General features: G+C 43.1%; 2 protein-coding genes across 2 annotated transcripts; both read right to left on the bottom strand.

The window, feature by feature from the left end:
* Positions 1-212: 212 nt before the first annotated feature.
* On the bottom strand, positions 213-4,869 carry LOC100835572 (metal tolerance protein 4). Its single transcript, XM_003558372.4, has 7 exons — positions 4,567-4,869; positions 2,901-3,073; positions 2,617-2,815; positions 2,310-2,488; positions 2,063-2,213; positions 1,381-1,514; positions 213-818 (listed from the first exon to the last, which is right to left on the bottom strand). Exons 1-7 carry the CDS (start codon positions 4,754-4,756, stop codon positions 639-641), a joined length of 1,206 nt encoding a protein of 401 aa, XP_003558420.1. The 5' UTR covers positions 4,757-4,869; the 3' UTR covers positions 213-638.
* Positions 4,870-11,490: 6,621 nt separating this feature from the next.
* On the bottom strand, positions 11,491-13,874 carry LOC100835265 (ubiquitin-60S ribosomal protein L40-2). Its single transcript, XM_003558371.4, has 3 exons — positions 13,713-13,874; positions 13,407-13,596; positions 11,491-11,892 (listed from the first exon to the last, which is right to left on the bottom strand). Exons 1-3 carry the CDS (start codon positions 13,813-13,815, stop codon positions 11,796-11,798), a joined length of 390 nt encoding a protein of 129 aa, XP_003558419.1. The 5' UTR covers positions 13,816-13,874; the 3' UTR covers positions 11,491-11,795.
* Positions 13,875-15,449: the final 1,575 nt, after the last annotated feature.

Below are 15,449 nucleotides of genomic sequence, written 5' to 3'. Positions count from 1 at the left end.
GCACGGTGTATCTGATTTCTCTTCTCATGGCATCTGACAGATCTAATTTGTTTTCGTGTCTCGATGCGTTTCCTCAGAGTTTTTTTTTCTGCTGTACAATAGCTGGGCCCGATCTTCTGTTCAATAGCTGGGCCCGATCTTCACAGTCGACGACAGAAACTACTTTCTCAAGTTCCACTTAGATAGATAAAATATTTTCCTCTCAAAAAAGATAGAAACAATATTTCATACAGGTCATTTTTTCCAAATGTTTTTCTTTGCAAATTTCCACAAAGTTCATTGGTTTTGAGCACAGAGAAATCCCTTAAAGCCAAAAGGTGCTTCCATTTTGTGCCCAAGAAGTTCTACACTGCAGCCCTACTAGCACAGAAACAATTACACCTTCAACAAGCCAAACAAAATAGAGGGTCCACAAAATCAGTCCATACAGTCTCCAACATTTTGGTCCTTATCTCTTAGATATCCCCAACTTAGGATATCATGATCAACGCCGCAGTCAATGTCGGCCCTTATGACCGACCAACGCCGCCCTCGATGTCAGCGCTACATATAGCACAGGACACTGAGTACTGTAGCAGACCTGCAAGGCAAGCAAATAGCCAATATCTTCCGTTTCCAGTGTGGAATTCGATTGGTAATCAAGGTTGGCTGCTAGGAAGCTTGCTGAGAATTGAGTGTTCCGGCTTGTGATCACACTCAAAATCAAGATGAACGAACGCCCGCTCGACTTCTGGGAGCTCCTCGATCTTTATTTGAAGTGATTCTCCAATGGCATGCGCCTCCTTGAGTGGCAAATCCTCCGGGAGCTCAATGTCAACCTGCCATTCCATTGATCATATGAGTTGTGAAGTTCACAGAAATACTGAAAATATTAGTGTTGTGTGCCTTTTTTCATATGAAGCTACTGAATTACCAGTTTCTAACCCAATGTGATGTCATTCACTTAAGCAGTGTTGTGTTGAACTACGACTTCTATTACTGCAGGAGAAAGTATGCACCATACTCCTACAGCACACTTCACATTTCTCAAGGCAAACATTATCACTAAAAGTGTTACTAAAATCATTTTATCATCAGAGACCAAAAGCGAAAATAAAACCCCAGTTTACAGGAGTGACAACTTGTTGCCTGGCTATATCACAAGGGAGCACCTGAAACTTAAATAACTTAGACATCCCATTCAAAATTCAAACAGGATGAGTTGATGTACAAATCTTGTGTCCGTTCTGTTTCTTTATTTTTCTGTAATGAATCGACATATTTGTGTATCCATAAAAAGGAAGTTCACAGACACATAGTAATATTTGTGTATCCATAAAACCATTGAGTGTACATTTAATATCATCCCAGCGCTCAGTGTTTCAAAAAGATGATTCTAACCTCAACAAAGTAAAGTACTCCGAAGGTGTAGGCCCGAACTGTATCAACACGCTTAATTTGAGGATCGTGTCTGATAGCTAAGTATGTCAACTTCTGCAGCATTTCTGGGGGAGCTGATTCACCTACTAGTGATACTGCATCAAGGATAGCAATATGTATTAATATATGGCTATCTATTTTTTTTGACAGGCAAGCAGGATTCACTGCGATTCAATTAGAAGAGGGAACAACTGTACAAGGGATATATGGCTATCTATCAATGTAGCTTACTGACATGCAAATAACCTTGATGTCATATGGACGCAATTGCAATTACATGTCAGCCCTCAGTATGTTGGAGCAACCAACTGTTCAAGCTATGTAATCCCTCCATCTCATATTAAGTGACGAAATATTACATGTATCTAAACGCTTTTTAGGTATATATACATACATATTTTGGCAAATTTGAGTCACTTAATATGGGACGGAGGGAGTAGTTCTTTCCAAAATACAGCATGTTTTTAGAGCAAGTCCTTTGAGACTTCCATGTCCAGTAGGCCTATCAAAACAATCTATCCTAGCAGATGTTCTTGTGTGGAACGTTTTCCCGTTGCATCAGATTATTCTTATTATTGAACAAAGATACACAAGAGCACGTGATGTTTCATATGCCAAGTTAACAAGTAATGCAAATGCAAACCTGCATTTTCCCACACTGTTCCAGACCAGTTTGTAATTGTATAAATCGCAAGGACGATTGCACCAACTGGGTCGATCCACCAGTAGAACCTGTCACCGAGAACAGCAGCAGCCAAACCGACGACATTCGTGACCACATCAAAATAATGATCCTGTGGAAACAAACCCATCACAAAACTTTGTCCAATTATGATCATTTGTTCATTCAAATCAGCTAGTCAAATCAAGAAATGCAATAGGATATCAACCTTAGCATAGGCGCGGACTATGTTGTTACCAGATGTCCGGCAGTAGAGCCAGAGAGTTAGCTTAACTACCGTTGCAAAGATCATGATCGAATATAGCCACATGAGTTGTACTGGGGTCAATTTATCTGGAGTCTCGTTCACTACTAGCTTTTCAACAGCTTGAAGAAATACTTGGAATCCTGTAAATGCAAATTTATTATTAATTACTTTTTGAATACAACAGTTTTAGTACATAAGAAAAAGCAAACAAGTAAGGACAGGACTTGATTCTTGATGAATCTCCTTTTTCGACAAAGAACAATTGTACCTAAAGTAGCCATAACAGCAGCGAAGATGATAATGCCTACAGGCTGCACCCTCAGTTTACCAATGGGATACTTGTACACATTGATGCTCTTCATCGATAGATGTGTGAACCAAAGGATACCACCAGCCATGAGATCAAGCAACGAATCAAGTGTCGATGCAGCTATGGCAATTGAACCACTTTTAACTGTAGCATATATCTGAAGAAAACTAGAAAGTATAAATTGTATAATCAACCTAAAGGAGTTCTAGCAAGCAGACTGAAAACAAAGGGCAAAAGCCAACCTTCAATGCCAAGAGAATAACGTTTGCGTAATTTGATAGCTTCATGGCAAATTCACTCTGTCTTTGCTCCAGGAGCTCCTCTTCTTCACTTATTACATTGGATTCTTCTAGTGAGTCAACCTCCTCAAAGGATCTCAAGGTGGCAAACTGTTTCTCGTAATATTCTTTCTCTCCTAAATAAGCCCAAAAGGTAATCACAGTACAACATCAGAGAAGTTAAAAAGTGTTAATATTGCACATATAATAAGAATTTTTTTATCACGTCCTACCCTACTTGGACATGGGGAACCATCATATTAAGAATAGTTCATATAGTCATATGCGATATACTTGTAGAGTGTAAACTATGGTATGCTTATCCTAACAAGTACAAATACATTGACAGTTCGTAGGAAAAAATTATCCAAGAAGTAAAACTGGATCACTGGCTACGAAAGCCATAATAGGAATAGGAACAGCAAAAAAGAAATGAAGGATGCAATGTTAGCATATTATGAATGCAATCTCGCCTACTGTTCAACATTTATTTTGTTCCAATAAACAACAAGGACAGACAAGGACAGCTAGCTTGGATTGGATCCAACTACTGATAGAAATAAAAGAACCCTCCAATTCAATTAGAAGAATCAGAGGAAATGACCAATGATACAGCCGATGGAAATGCATAATTAAATTGTCTGTTATGTCGAAAATTCGTAACACTCTGTTTGATCTCAAAGAGGTGCATATTCCATATCTCACTCGAGAGAACAAAGTCTAAATTTTCCACTGTCGTATAAAGATAGACAGAAAAAAGAGAGCACATGAGCAGATGCAGAACATCCTGACGAAGATAATGGTATTAAAAACTGACGCCTGCCGCTATTATAGATTGTACACGTTCCTACCCTATGTTTTTTTTTGTCTTGATGTCTCTTAGTATCTAAGTAAGATCTAGAAAAAGAAACATAAGGATCAAAGTTGACAGGTCTATACAGACCAGAAAAATAAATTGAGAAATATATGCAAGCACAGCTAACAATCATAGTATAGTTTCAGGGAAAATTTAAACAGACCTACTACGCCATACTATACTAGAGTGCCTGCTCCTTTTTATATGTCTGGGATATTTTCCGAAAAGAATCAACATAACCCTGAAGGAATTTTGAGCAAAACAAACACAAAAGGCAAACAAGAAATGACCTTTTGACCTGCGGGCTACGACCATGACAGCTTGCAAACCATAAGAAACAAAACACAAGCACTAAAGGCATTGGATTAAACCCAAGAACTGTTGCATCATAAAGTAAGGGGTACCGTACAAACTAGTAATAAAACGTACAAACAATCAAGAGGCAGGTATATCCCTCTCTTTTTGTGTGCAGAACACAGAATAAGTGCCTCCTTTCTCCCAGCAATACAGCCATAAGGAGTCAAGAGATCCAAAGACCCGAATTATCCATGGGAATTTTGGAACTAAGATCACAAGCAGTCGAATAAGAAAACCCACAAAAGTGCCTGCGCCGTCCTTGAAACATTACGAGGATGGAAGCTGATCGACAGCAGAATGCCAAATACAATACATGTTTAAAAAGGAAAGAAAATAACTGTTCTTGGCTTCAAAGAAGAAGTAATGCGAGGGGAGGAGGATGCAAAAATAAAATCTGCGAGAGGGAGGCTTCAGAACCTTCGAGGAGGCCCTTGGAGCGGGAGAAGTCGACGTGGGACGGCCTCTCCGGGTCGACGGCGTCGAGCACCTTCTTGGGCAGCCGCGACACGAACTCCCCCCGCATCGACCCCACCGAGTTCCGCCGCCGCCCGGCGAGGAGCGGCGCCCGCGCCCCATTGTCCCCGTGCCCGGGCCCGTTCGCGTCCATGCCCTCCTCTCCTCCCCTCCCGGCGCGAGTCGAGCCCCGCCTCCCTCCTCTCTCTTTTTTCTCTCTGTGCACTCGGATCGTTCGTCCCCCTTCGCCGCTTCTTATTTTTGACGCCCCCTCCCTCCGTCCTTTGGCGCACGGCCACGTATATACGTTCTTCTACCGTGCTGTCCTGCCCTGTTCTGTTCCGTTCCTGTGCGGCTGATCGCGCGGTGTCTGCGGCTGGGCTTAAACGGGAAAGTACGTACGGGGTTGCGGCCGCGATCAATGCACGTGGGCAAGCGATCGTGTGATCTACGGCTCGGATCACATTATTAGCACATTCAAAGGTGCCTGCCGGTAGCACATTTCCAATGCACCGTATATTTTTTAAACGGTTTTGCTATTGATAAGTGGCCTGTTTTTTAGTTAGAGATCAATCGACATGTTAGTTATCGGATCTTAATCCAACGATAACAAGTGGGAGACGAGAGAATGAGGGTGACCCTCGGATCTTAATCCAACAGTTCTGAAATGTCGACTGATATTGAAAACTCATTTTTTAAAAACAGACGACTTAGAAATAGACACATCTTTTTTTAATAGCTTTGTGAAAAAATATTTTCAGCTAATATTTATGTTGGTTTGTGTGAAGAGAGAAATATCTAGCATATGCCATGTAGACAAAATGTTGGTGTTGACGTTTAAAAGACAGCATCAAGGCCTAATAACAAGATCTACTTGCCTGCAGATCACAATATTCAATGTTTTTTCCTCCGAGAAAACACGTTACAGACTATTGAAAGTTCAAACACAATACTGAACGGGCCAAGATTGTATTTTTTGGACCTCGTTGGACAATGGCTAGTGATAATATTTCTTCGCTTTGGACCATTTGCCAACGGTCTATGTAATTTATACATACAAAATGATGGAAGGTTGAACTTTGAGAGCAGCCTGCAATTCAAATTGCAATTGCAGCCCGGTAGTGGCTAATGGCTAGGGTGGACGAGACTAAGTTCAGCCAGATAAGAATAAAAATAGACATGCCAAGATCCGTTCCCGCCTAAACATATTTTTTTATACTAACAAATTTATGCTCTTTTTATGTGTCCAATCTCAGATAAAGAAATCGAACTTACTTATATGTTCGAAGTAGAGGGAGCAAAATACGGCATAACAAGATTAAGGAAGTGATTGGGAGAGTGGATGTACAATCTCGTCATCTAGGACTCTTTGAGAAAACATAACAAGATCACACATGAAAAAGAAAATTATTCTCTTATCTTGAAATTACTTACAATTTGCATGCTTCTTGTAAGCAGATAGGTCGCCCTGGATCAATTTACTGTAAATGCTAAATAACCATAGGTGAAATTTTTCGAGTAAATATGATACTTCCTTTGTCCAATAAAGGATGTCTCAAGTTTGTCAAAATTTGAATGTATCTATACATTAAGTTATGTCTAGATACATCTAAATTTTGACAAACTTGAGACATCTTTTGTTGGACGGAGGGAGTAGTACTTTTGAACATTGCGTAGCAAAGCTTAGCATGACAAATACCTATACGAATGATACCATAGAAGTTTACATATACACCTTTTGCAGTAGCAACATTACACATGAGTAAACAATCCCAGCATCACCCTGCCCAATATGATCATCACCATTGCATGCGCACCCGCAAAAACACATCAGATACAGTAAAACAAGAAGGGTAAACCATAGAGCCATCATGGTTAACGTAAACTTTATGTATTACTTCCAAGGACATGCCATTGTTATGAAAATATAACATCATATATATGACAATGAACAAACAAGAGATAGTTGATCGCTAGCATCTTCCGCTCTAGAGGCACCTAGTGGATCCAGCGAGCTAGATAGACGCATATTGGATCAGCAGCAATAGTAGACGCAAAGAAAGACAACGACAGCAGGGGATGGGGTAGGGAGATGAATGTGTGAAGAATAACAAGAAACAGACGAAGAGCGGCAAAACCACCCTCGTCGCCCAGTTGTTGTTGATCCACCAAGAAGCGTCATCTCCTACTTCCCGTATGTGCACATTGACTGGGCAGGTCACCCTCTTTGCCCCCCTCCTCCTGCTTAGTAGAGCGGCGAATACTCGGGAGAAATTACACTTGTTACTTGAACACTTGGTGAGACTTACACCTAAAATCATTGTTTCAGACTTTCAGTGATTGCAAAAGTTGCATGGTGCTATAGGGGTTGGTATGAGTTCCGGATTTGTACTTTGTTGGTGGCACTCGTTAGACCATCTATCACATGGACAGAACGAAAATAATAAATTAGCGCATTTTTACCTCTGCCATGCCAATTTTCTTATTGTGCAAGATTTATTTGGCAGACAAGCGTGACAGGAAGGGGCAACAGGCTCAAACCCTAGCCAGTCTCCTCCTACCACAGGGCACACCTCCTTCCCTAATCCCTACCATCCTCCTACTCAACTGTATACATATATGAAGCTATTATCGCCACTCAGGACATCGAAATAGGATCTGTGGCTATTTTTTGAAAAAAATCTTGAAACATTACTTATGACCGACTGAATTTATTTTACAACCATCTAAAAATAGCCGTGAACATAAAAAATGCTGGTTAGCCAAATAAAAACATAGGCCAAAAAATGATTAGACCAAAGAAATCTCACGATGATTCACCGTAATTCGAACGCAGTTATTTTATTGAAGTCGAACCCGTCCCAAGCTGGTAGAACCATTTTGTTGTTTGTCTACGAGCGCAGGTTTTACGCGGGGAAGAAAAAGATTCGGCAATTGCAATGCACGTTCTTGCCATCTGCTGCATGCCTCGTCCAAATAATGGAGAGTTTCTTGTATATCTTCCTTGTCGCCGTCTATTTGTAGGTGCTTAATTAGGTCCCTTTTCTTAACGTGTTTCAGCGTTCCAGTCATGCTTTTCAGGCGCAACTAGCTGGTCCTCAGATTTTTTTTTCTAGAATACACCCAAGCCGGGAGTCCTCAGAAATTGAAAACGGGATTTGTTCAGGTCGATCCAGCCATGGTCATCTAGGACAGTCTTCATTGCACGATGGCATCGCCAGATCGACCTCAACATCGGACCAGCAGCTGCAACTCAATCAAATGAGGCACATGGGCATGCGGTTAATTAGTGTCAGCCAAACATCATCCATCCATTTCAAAAAAAAAAATCCTCCAGATGCAGTAAACTGCGGGGGTGGGTTTTATTGAAAGCTGCCACGTCCTCTGAGATGGCAGTTGAAGCTGGGGTACCTATTATAGAAGACGTCTTTATCTGATCGATTCTTTTGTTTTTTGCGATCGAAGAGGAAACCATGGAACAACTCCGGGGGAGACCGGGACGACAGACAGCGACATTCAACCGGAACCAGAATTAATGGAGATGCGTTCTAAAATACTCCCCCGTGTAACGTCACGATTTAAGAGGAGCTACAATCTGCGGGGTCAGATGTCAACTACCCCGGGGTAGTCTACCCGCGGTGCCTAAAAGTCTAAAACCAGCGAACGTTCGCCAGTAATAAGCAACGAAGAAGAGTTTGGTTTGCTCCGTGGGAGTCGAACCTCATGGCCCTCATGGCAAAGAATAAACATCCGGCTCTCGCAGAAAAGGGAAGAAACAATAAGGAATATCCAGGGTCTCTAGTCAACTGGGAAATCTTCTTCGGACTCAAACATGCTCAAGTATTAGTACTATCATTTAACATTGATATCTCACTGGAATGGCTATGCAGATCGGGATCTATGTCCTAAGCTCGGCACCTCACGTGCCTGAGCGGCAGCATGCGGTCGACGCAGCATTCAGCAACCCGTCTCGTCAGTCGCCTACCTAACATGCAGTGTGGGTCTCTCAAGCTCTGTATTTTTCCTTCAAGCGCTATGTAGATAAGATTCAAAGGACAAAAACGTTTCAAGCTGAGTACGGACTGGTATGGCGAGAACGAATCAAATGGAGAGCTTTAGCACCGGAACTCCCAACGCAGGCCACAGCAAACCAGATTCTGCACACTATCCGCTCTTGGGCTAAGTTGCCAAGCTCTCTCTTTGTCTACTTCCTGCCGTTTGCTTTCTCCTCTTCGCTAGCTTCAGCAACGAAACTTTGCGTACTATCAAATCGTGTACGATCCGCGTACGAGCAGACTGAGAAGCAATGTGTCCAGACGGCCCCACATGCTGACCGTGAACAAATTTGAGTCTAATCGTACCAAGCTATCGTACAAATAGTGTCGTACGTATAGCATTGTTGCTTCAGCAATTGCCGCAAGCAACTAAGCAAGAGATGATGGGTGGCTTATCCGCGGCTTGTCGGTAGCGCCGCTAGCTTGGTCCCGCGCGCGGGTATTCATGACAGTACTGAGACGAGAGATATTACGAACGCCACAGTGCTCAGACCAGCCGTTAATTACGACGTGCGAATTAAATCCAACACATCTTTTCCACACAGTACAGGGCTACCGGGATGCGCGGTTGCCTCCTATGATGAAGAATTCTGAAAGGGACGCGTAATGTTGCTGCTAGCTTGACACGCAGTTTACTTGTGATTTCAGCACTGGCTTTTTTTCTTTCTTTCTGAAACAAAAAATTTCAAGCACTAGCTCATAACAACAGACTTTTTTTTGACGAAACAACACGGCATGTCATTCATATATCAAAGCGGGCCGAGGCGAGCTCAACCAGGAGAGAGTGACAAACACAGGTCATAGAAAGAAGAAAAGCAACAAGAGACAATCTGGAGATAAACTAAGTAAAATGCATGACCACAGGCTGCAAAATCTGCGGATATACTGAAGACATTGTCTGCTTCCGCGTACATTTGACGTTTTCTTCTGAAACTGATACCTTAACGTTTTCTCGCCGAATGGAATCTTTGTTGATATGGTTTTATTACGTCTTCTGCAGTACCAGCAGTTGTCGTCAACTAGTGTAACGTGTGTAAAGTCAAGATAAGAACAGATTTATAGCATGTTCCCTTAGGTGCCCATAAACAGATCGAGACATGGAAAACATCTAAATCCTGAAAACCGATCGAGAAAATGCAGCACCAAGTAAACATTTGCCAATAATTGGAACACATAATAAGATCCATGACCATGAGAAAACATGAATGGTCTCAAGGAGACCATGACCCCACCTGCATCATTACCTTCGCTACTGCCTTTGGTGGATAGTCATTATTCCCAAGCTTCGGATCGATGCACTGCTTCACCTTGTCCTCTCCCAACCTCGGTGTCGCCTTCGTTAATTAATTTTGTACCAGCAAAACAGCACTCGGAATCTCAGCAAAGCTTGTGGGTCTTCGTAATACGTGGCAGAAAATTGCAACAACACGCACCCGGGAATCGATGGCTCTACCCAGGTTACAAGACTCTGCTGTCCCTCGGGCATGGTATGGTCCACGGACTAGCTAGCTTCCTGCCGGTCAGCACGTCCAGAAAGATGACACCGAAGCTATACACGTTGCTCTTCTGGTTCAGCTGCCCCGTCATCGCGTACCTTCGAGTTCGAGGCCTACATTCGAAGAGGAAAAATGAAAACCACAAACCGCCCACGAATTTTCGAGGTACTCCAGGTCCCTCGCCGCGCCATACGCGATCTTTCAGCGCCGGGCCAACGTGGCATCCTTCACGCCCCATCTTACCTGCATTTTTATTTTCTGTGTTTCCAAATGAAACAAGCGTCCGGCAGTTGAAACTTGGAAGATCAGAAGACAGAGAAATGTAGTAGTACCATGTATAGTGTCGTGCAAAGAGGTGTTTCGTCGCGAACTGGTAGATCAGGACCCTGTGGCTCGCATCCAAGTCGTGGCCATCAGCTGGATGAAGTACTCGTTCTTCAGCCTCGACACCATCGACAGCTGCACCGGACGAAGCTCAGTTCAGCGTTGTTCTCAGCGCAACTACGGAACATCTTATTGGAGCACAATGCTGAATCTGCTTTACAGACCTGACTGGAGAAGTCTGCTTCAGAGTAGTTGGACATACTGGGATCGATCTTCTTGATGGCAACATTTTTATGCACCGAAGCCAGCACGGCCCCGGTAAATCTGGCCGTAGGAGTCTTCTCCGATCAAAGCCTTCTGCCCGAAGTTCCGGGTGATGTTGTTCAGCTCGCCCATGGAGATGGCTGGAACCGTGGCTGCCACGTCGATGGGCAGACGGGCAGGACCTTTGGTGGCGCGTTGCTGCTCTTTGGCCCATTTGGCCCCTTTGCCTTGCTAGTGCCTGGCACTAATCTATCGTATGAGTTTGTCACTGTCGTCACCGACTTTCTCCCAGTTTCAGTTTCTATGCCCGCATGTCATCGGCCTGCACCGCACAGGGGATACAGCACGGGACATGCAAGCTGTGGCGCGCAGGAGCAGCGAGCGGCGGAGGAAGGGTGGTGCAGCCCAGGCGCCCAGCATAGAAAGAAGGATGGCACGCGGCGGAACAGCAGGAGGGAGGAGGGGAAGGAGGCAGCGGCCCAGCAAAGGAGGGGAAGCACGACGGCTGCGCGGCCGGAAACCAAACGGGCCAAAATTTGCAGCTCGGGCGCGGGGCCAAGGCCATGCAGGCATCCAAACATTCCCTAACTGAATGTTCTCCTGCATCGTGAAACTTGTCGGAGTAAGGATCAGGGAGGAAGTAGTTGTTCTAGCCAAGTAATTTTCCTATTAGACCTTAAACAGAGAAGTTTGACACGCCAGACAGCAGCAGCACCAGCTGTTGACATTTTAGCCTGAGCAATCTGGCATTCTGTCCTGGAAAATGGCCAGGATTGTCACGTTAAGCAATAAACATCTTCCTGACTAGGAGTACAGCATCACAGAATGAAGAAAGCTAAAAGAACATAGCAAGCGCATGCAAAGCACATACAAAGAAAATACAGTTTGCTACCATATACCAGTACTGTCAGGTATCACCCACAACAACAGGGCAACAGGAGGCTGAAAGCAAAGTAAATAAGGTTCAACGACAAACAGAGACAGACGATAACGAGGCATAAACTCTTGACATGACGGTGGATTTATCCGGTCAAAGGAAATGACTACTGGAACTCTAGTTCTTGATCTTCTTCTTGGGCCTCAGCTGGTTGCTGTGGCCACACTTCTTCTTGCGGCAGTTGACAGCCCTGGGATGCAGGCGTGCATAGCATCTGCACATAGATGGAAAAATTATCATGTTACTAGATTCTACAAGGCAAACAAAGCAGGAAGTCAGACAAATAAGAATAAAAGTGTCTATAAAAAGAAAAGTTGCACATATGAGCAACATGTTACTATGCATGTAAAAATACACTACATCTACAAGAACAAAGAAAGTATCAAAGTCACATGGTGTGATTAGATACCCCAAAATATACCCAAAAAAATTGCAGCATAGAAGAAGGTTCATAATTCTTAAGGAAAACCAAACTAAAAAGGCCTTGCACAAAAGAAGAAGAATTCCATGGTGGCTCTCAGTGAAGGCCAATTTTTTCCACATGGAAGATCTATGAGAAGAGATTCAGACCTCTCCACTTGGAGCTCCCAATCTCATCACATCCTTCTATCTCAATCCTTTGATGAAGAACATCAACAGGGAAAATTCCAGTGTAGTTCTTCATCAAAAGAAAGAGACTTCACAAGAAACAGTTGAGAGAGCAGAGCACAAGGCAAAGGAGAATTCACTTCGTCCAGTCTTCATATTCAGTGTGGTTAAAGCAAGAGTAGTCATCATCGAGCCAATAATTGGTTGTCACAGATGACAATACAAAAAAAACAGAAAGGAACCAGCAAAAGAGCATGGGACCTATGACATTAATTGGTTGCCACAGAAGCAACAGTCAAGAGCAACAAAACAGAAGTACCAGCAAAAAAGCCTAGGACTTACTAGAAAATGCAACAATCTACAAGAAAAAACATGTCCAGAGTTTCCCAGACATTCTGCCGCAATCGTTTATGAAAAAATGCTTTAGGTTATCTTATTGCAACCCAAATCAATATTTCCCAATAAGAGTGCATGAGATGGAAGTGAAATCTAAAAGAAATAAAAGAGTAGATAAATATAACCATATAAGGTGTAGGTTTGCTTGCTGACTAGATTTCAATTGGGTGCATTGGGAAAGGGTGCTGACGAGGTAGGAATGTCCAACTTCATCAGAGATGAATTATGTGGTGTATTTGATTAACTATTTGCAACTTGTACCTTTCTGGCCACAGTAACTAATTCCGTTTTTAGTAGTTAGCACCATCCGCACAGCTCAGAGTGCGGACATGACAAAATGTGCATGGCTCAATTGAAAAATGAAATGATATTCATTGGCGATTGTAAATGACTACGCTATATGGCTTTTACAAAAACAACTACTCCCTCCACTCCGAAATACTTGTGGTATTTAGGAACGGAGGGAGTAGTATACAGTCGTCTGATAAATGTTCCGAACTATTCTACTAGTTTCTATTTTGCTGCAAACCTGTATATCAAATCTGAGTAATTGTACATGATTCGTAATAAGGAGCATCCAGATAGCTACATACATTACCGAATATCCTGCACTTCTCATTAACAATATGCACATCCGTATATGATTTCTAACCGACAGATAATCTTCGTCACTAACAGAAATTAAGTCTGGGCTAACAAGCGCTGAGTGTAAAAGAAAGGGGTTAGCACGCCGGCTGTTCTTACTTGCGGCAGATCATCTTCTCCTGGTTGTACTTGCGGGCAAGCGCCTGCAGGGAGGGCTCGATGATGCCTCCACGGAGCCTGAGGACGAGATGGAGGGTCGACTCCTTCTGGATGTTGTAGTCCGCAAGGGTGCGGCCGTCCTCCAACTGCTTACCGGCGAAGATCAGCCGCTGCTGGTCCGGCGGGATCCCTATCGGAGAAAAACCAACTTAGCTAGGATCCACGGAGAAATCTAATCATACAAGAACAGCTCTGGAGTCGCGGGAAATGGAACACATGAACTGAGAATCTGAGAAGAAATCTTACCCTCCTTGTCCTGGATCTTAGCCTTGACATTGTCGATGGTATCGCTGCTCTCAACCTCAAGGGTGATGGTCTTGCCCGTGAGGGTCTTCACGAAGATCTGCATTTTGGCCGAGGGGGTTGAGGCGGCGGCGGCGGCGGCGGGTGAGGCATTTATAGTGTCCTGAATTAGGGTTTAGGCAGACGGGGAAGTGTGTGGATAGTGATTGGGCTGGGCTGGTGAGTGAAGCGTTAGAACTGAGGTTTTACAAAGACTGGCAGCGTGTATGTGGATAGTGGCTGGGCTGGTTAACGAATATTTGGGCCTCTCATCTGTACCTTTAATTGATGTTTGTGTGATTTGTTCTTTGTTTGTCTTGTCTTTTTCATTTAATAGGCCGAGCATCCTGCGTAAAATGGGCTTCCACGAAACTAATCATGGCTATGAATCCAACACTAGCTAGGAACTCCTATATATTGCTTATGGGAACGCCTTGTTTCTCAGTCCACGGCCACTTGCAGCCTGTGATTAGCGTGATTAGCTTCCCTAAAAAAATTTGATTAGCAAAACACTCGCCTATCCCCGTCCGCTTGCATCCCTGTGTGTGTGTGCATATTTTGTGTTTTTTTTTCCTTCTTTGACCAGGGCCTTGGATAGATTAAAAAAAATAGTCTCAGCTCCATTCACAAAGGAGTGAAATTAATGACAGCCGGAATCAGATTACCGAATTTCAAAAATCGCACTTCAAACTTTATGTGCAATTCTAATTGCATGTGAAATTTTGTGCACGATTTTAAAAATTGCATGTAAAATTTTGTGTGCGATTTCTAAAATTGCACTTGAAATTTAATACGCAATTCTAATTGCACGTGAAATTTTGTGCGCGATTCTAATAACGTGAAGAAAGAAAAAAGAAAAAACTGAAGAATTCGAACGTAAATCTGACAAAGACAAAGATTCGAAACTTGCACCTCTGTCTGGAAAACCCGAGCACGTGACCTCCAGAACAACATATTTATATTGACAATTAACGGATACTGGCTTATTTATTCTGAAAATTATGCGTTGCCTTCCTGCACCACGAATCTTGATGCCTGATCCAACGTCTCACAAGCGTCGACTGAAAAAAGCTAATTCTCAGCCAATTCGATATTTTTTTCCAAGGAGACGGAATTCGGCAAAGTCGTGATCGACAGAGATCATCGGAAAAATCAACGAGAGAAAAATGAATGTTAAACTGTGAGCAAGATGTACATACATGGTTGCATATACTACCGTGAGGCTTTGAATAGACTAATCACCACCACCACCAGCAGCTGTGAAGATTCATTTTGCTCATAGTTTATGCTAATTCCTTCGCGGTAAAATTTGAATAGACTAATTCACGAGTTTAACACCACCACCACCACCAGCTGTGAAGCTTCAAGCTTATATACAAACATATTATTAAGACGTCCTTTCAACATTCAAGTGCGTGTCAAAGAAAATCACTAACCACGCGCTTTAACTCGTAATATCTTATGATCTTAGTTGTGTGTGGACCCATTGCTAAACCCGTATCCGCACATGATTTAACAGCTGCACGAGGACCAATTCCCGCTCGCCTGGTCTATCTCAATTCTCGAAGTCTCAGTACTACTCAAGATCCTTTCAATCACAGTGCTAAACTACTACACTCCGCGTTGCAGGAGCGAGTCCACGCATGATTGTGGCGAAAAAAGGCAACAGCTTAACTCTCACGGGTCACGGCCATGTCAAAA

Source organism: Brachypodium distachyon, chromosome 1 (assembly GCF_000005505.3).
Source record: "Brachypodium distachyon strain Bd21 chromosome 1, Brachypodium_distachyon_v3.0, whole genome shotgun sequence".
Taxonomy (NCBI): Eukaryota; Viridiplantae; Streptophyta; class Magnoliopsida; order Poales; family Poaceae; genus Brachypodium; species Brachypodium distachyon.
Note: the sequence above shows the minus strand (reverse complement) of the source record. Positions and strands in the feature narration are given on the sequence as shown.

Coding starts and splice junctions, on each gene's coding strand:
- LOC100835572 (XM_003558372.4), bottom strand. CDS start 4,756: ATGGACGCGAACGGGCCCGGGCACGGGGACAATGGGGCGCGGGCGCCG. Junction 2,816..2,900: donor TTATTCTCTTGGCATTGAAG/GTTGGCTTTTGC, acceptor AGTTTTCTTCAG/ATATATGCTACAGTTAAAAG. Junction 2,214..2,309: donor TAGTCCGCGCCTATGCTAAG/GTTGATATCCTA, acceptor TTGTTTCCACAG/GATCATTATTTTGATGTGGT.
- LOC100835265 (XM_003558371.4), bottom strand. CDS start 13,815: ATGCAGATCTTCGTGAAGACCCTCACGGGCAAGACCATCACCCTTGAG. Junction 13,597..13,712: donor TAAGATCCAGGACAAGGAGG/GTAAGATTTCTT, acceptor TTTCTCCGATAG/GGATCCCGCCGGACCAGCAG. Junction 11,893..13,406: donor GAGAAGATGATCTGCCGCAA/GTAAGAACAGCC, acceptor ATCTATGTGCAG/ATGCTATGCACGCCTGCATC.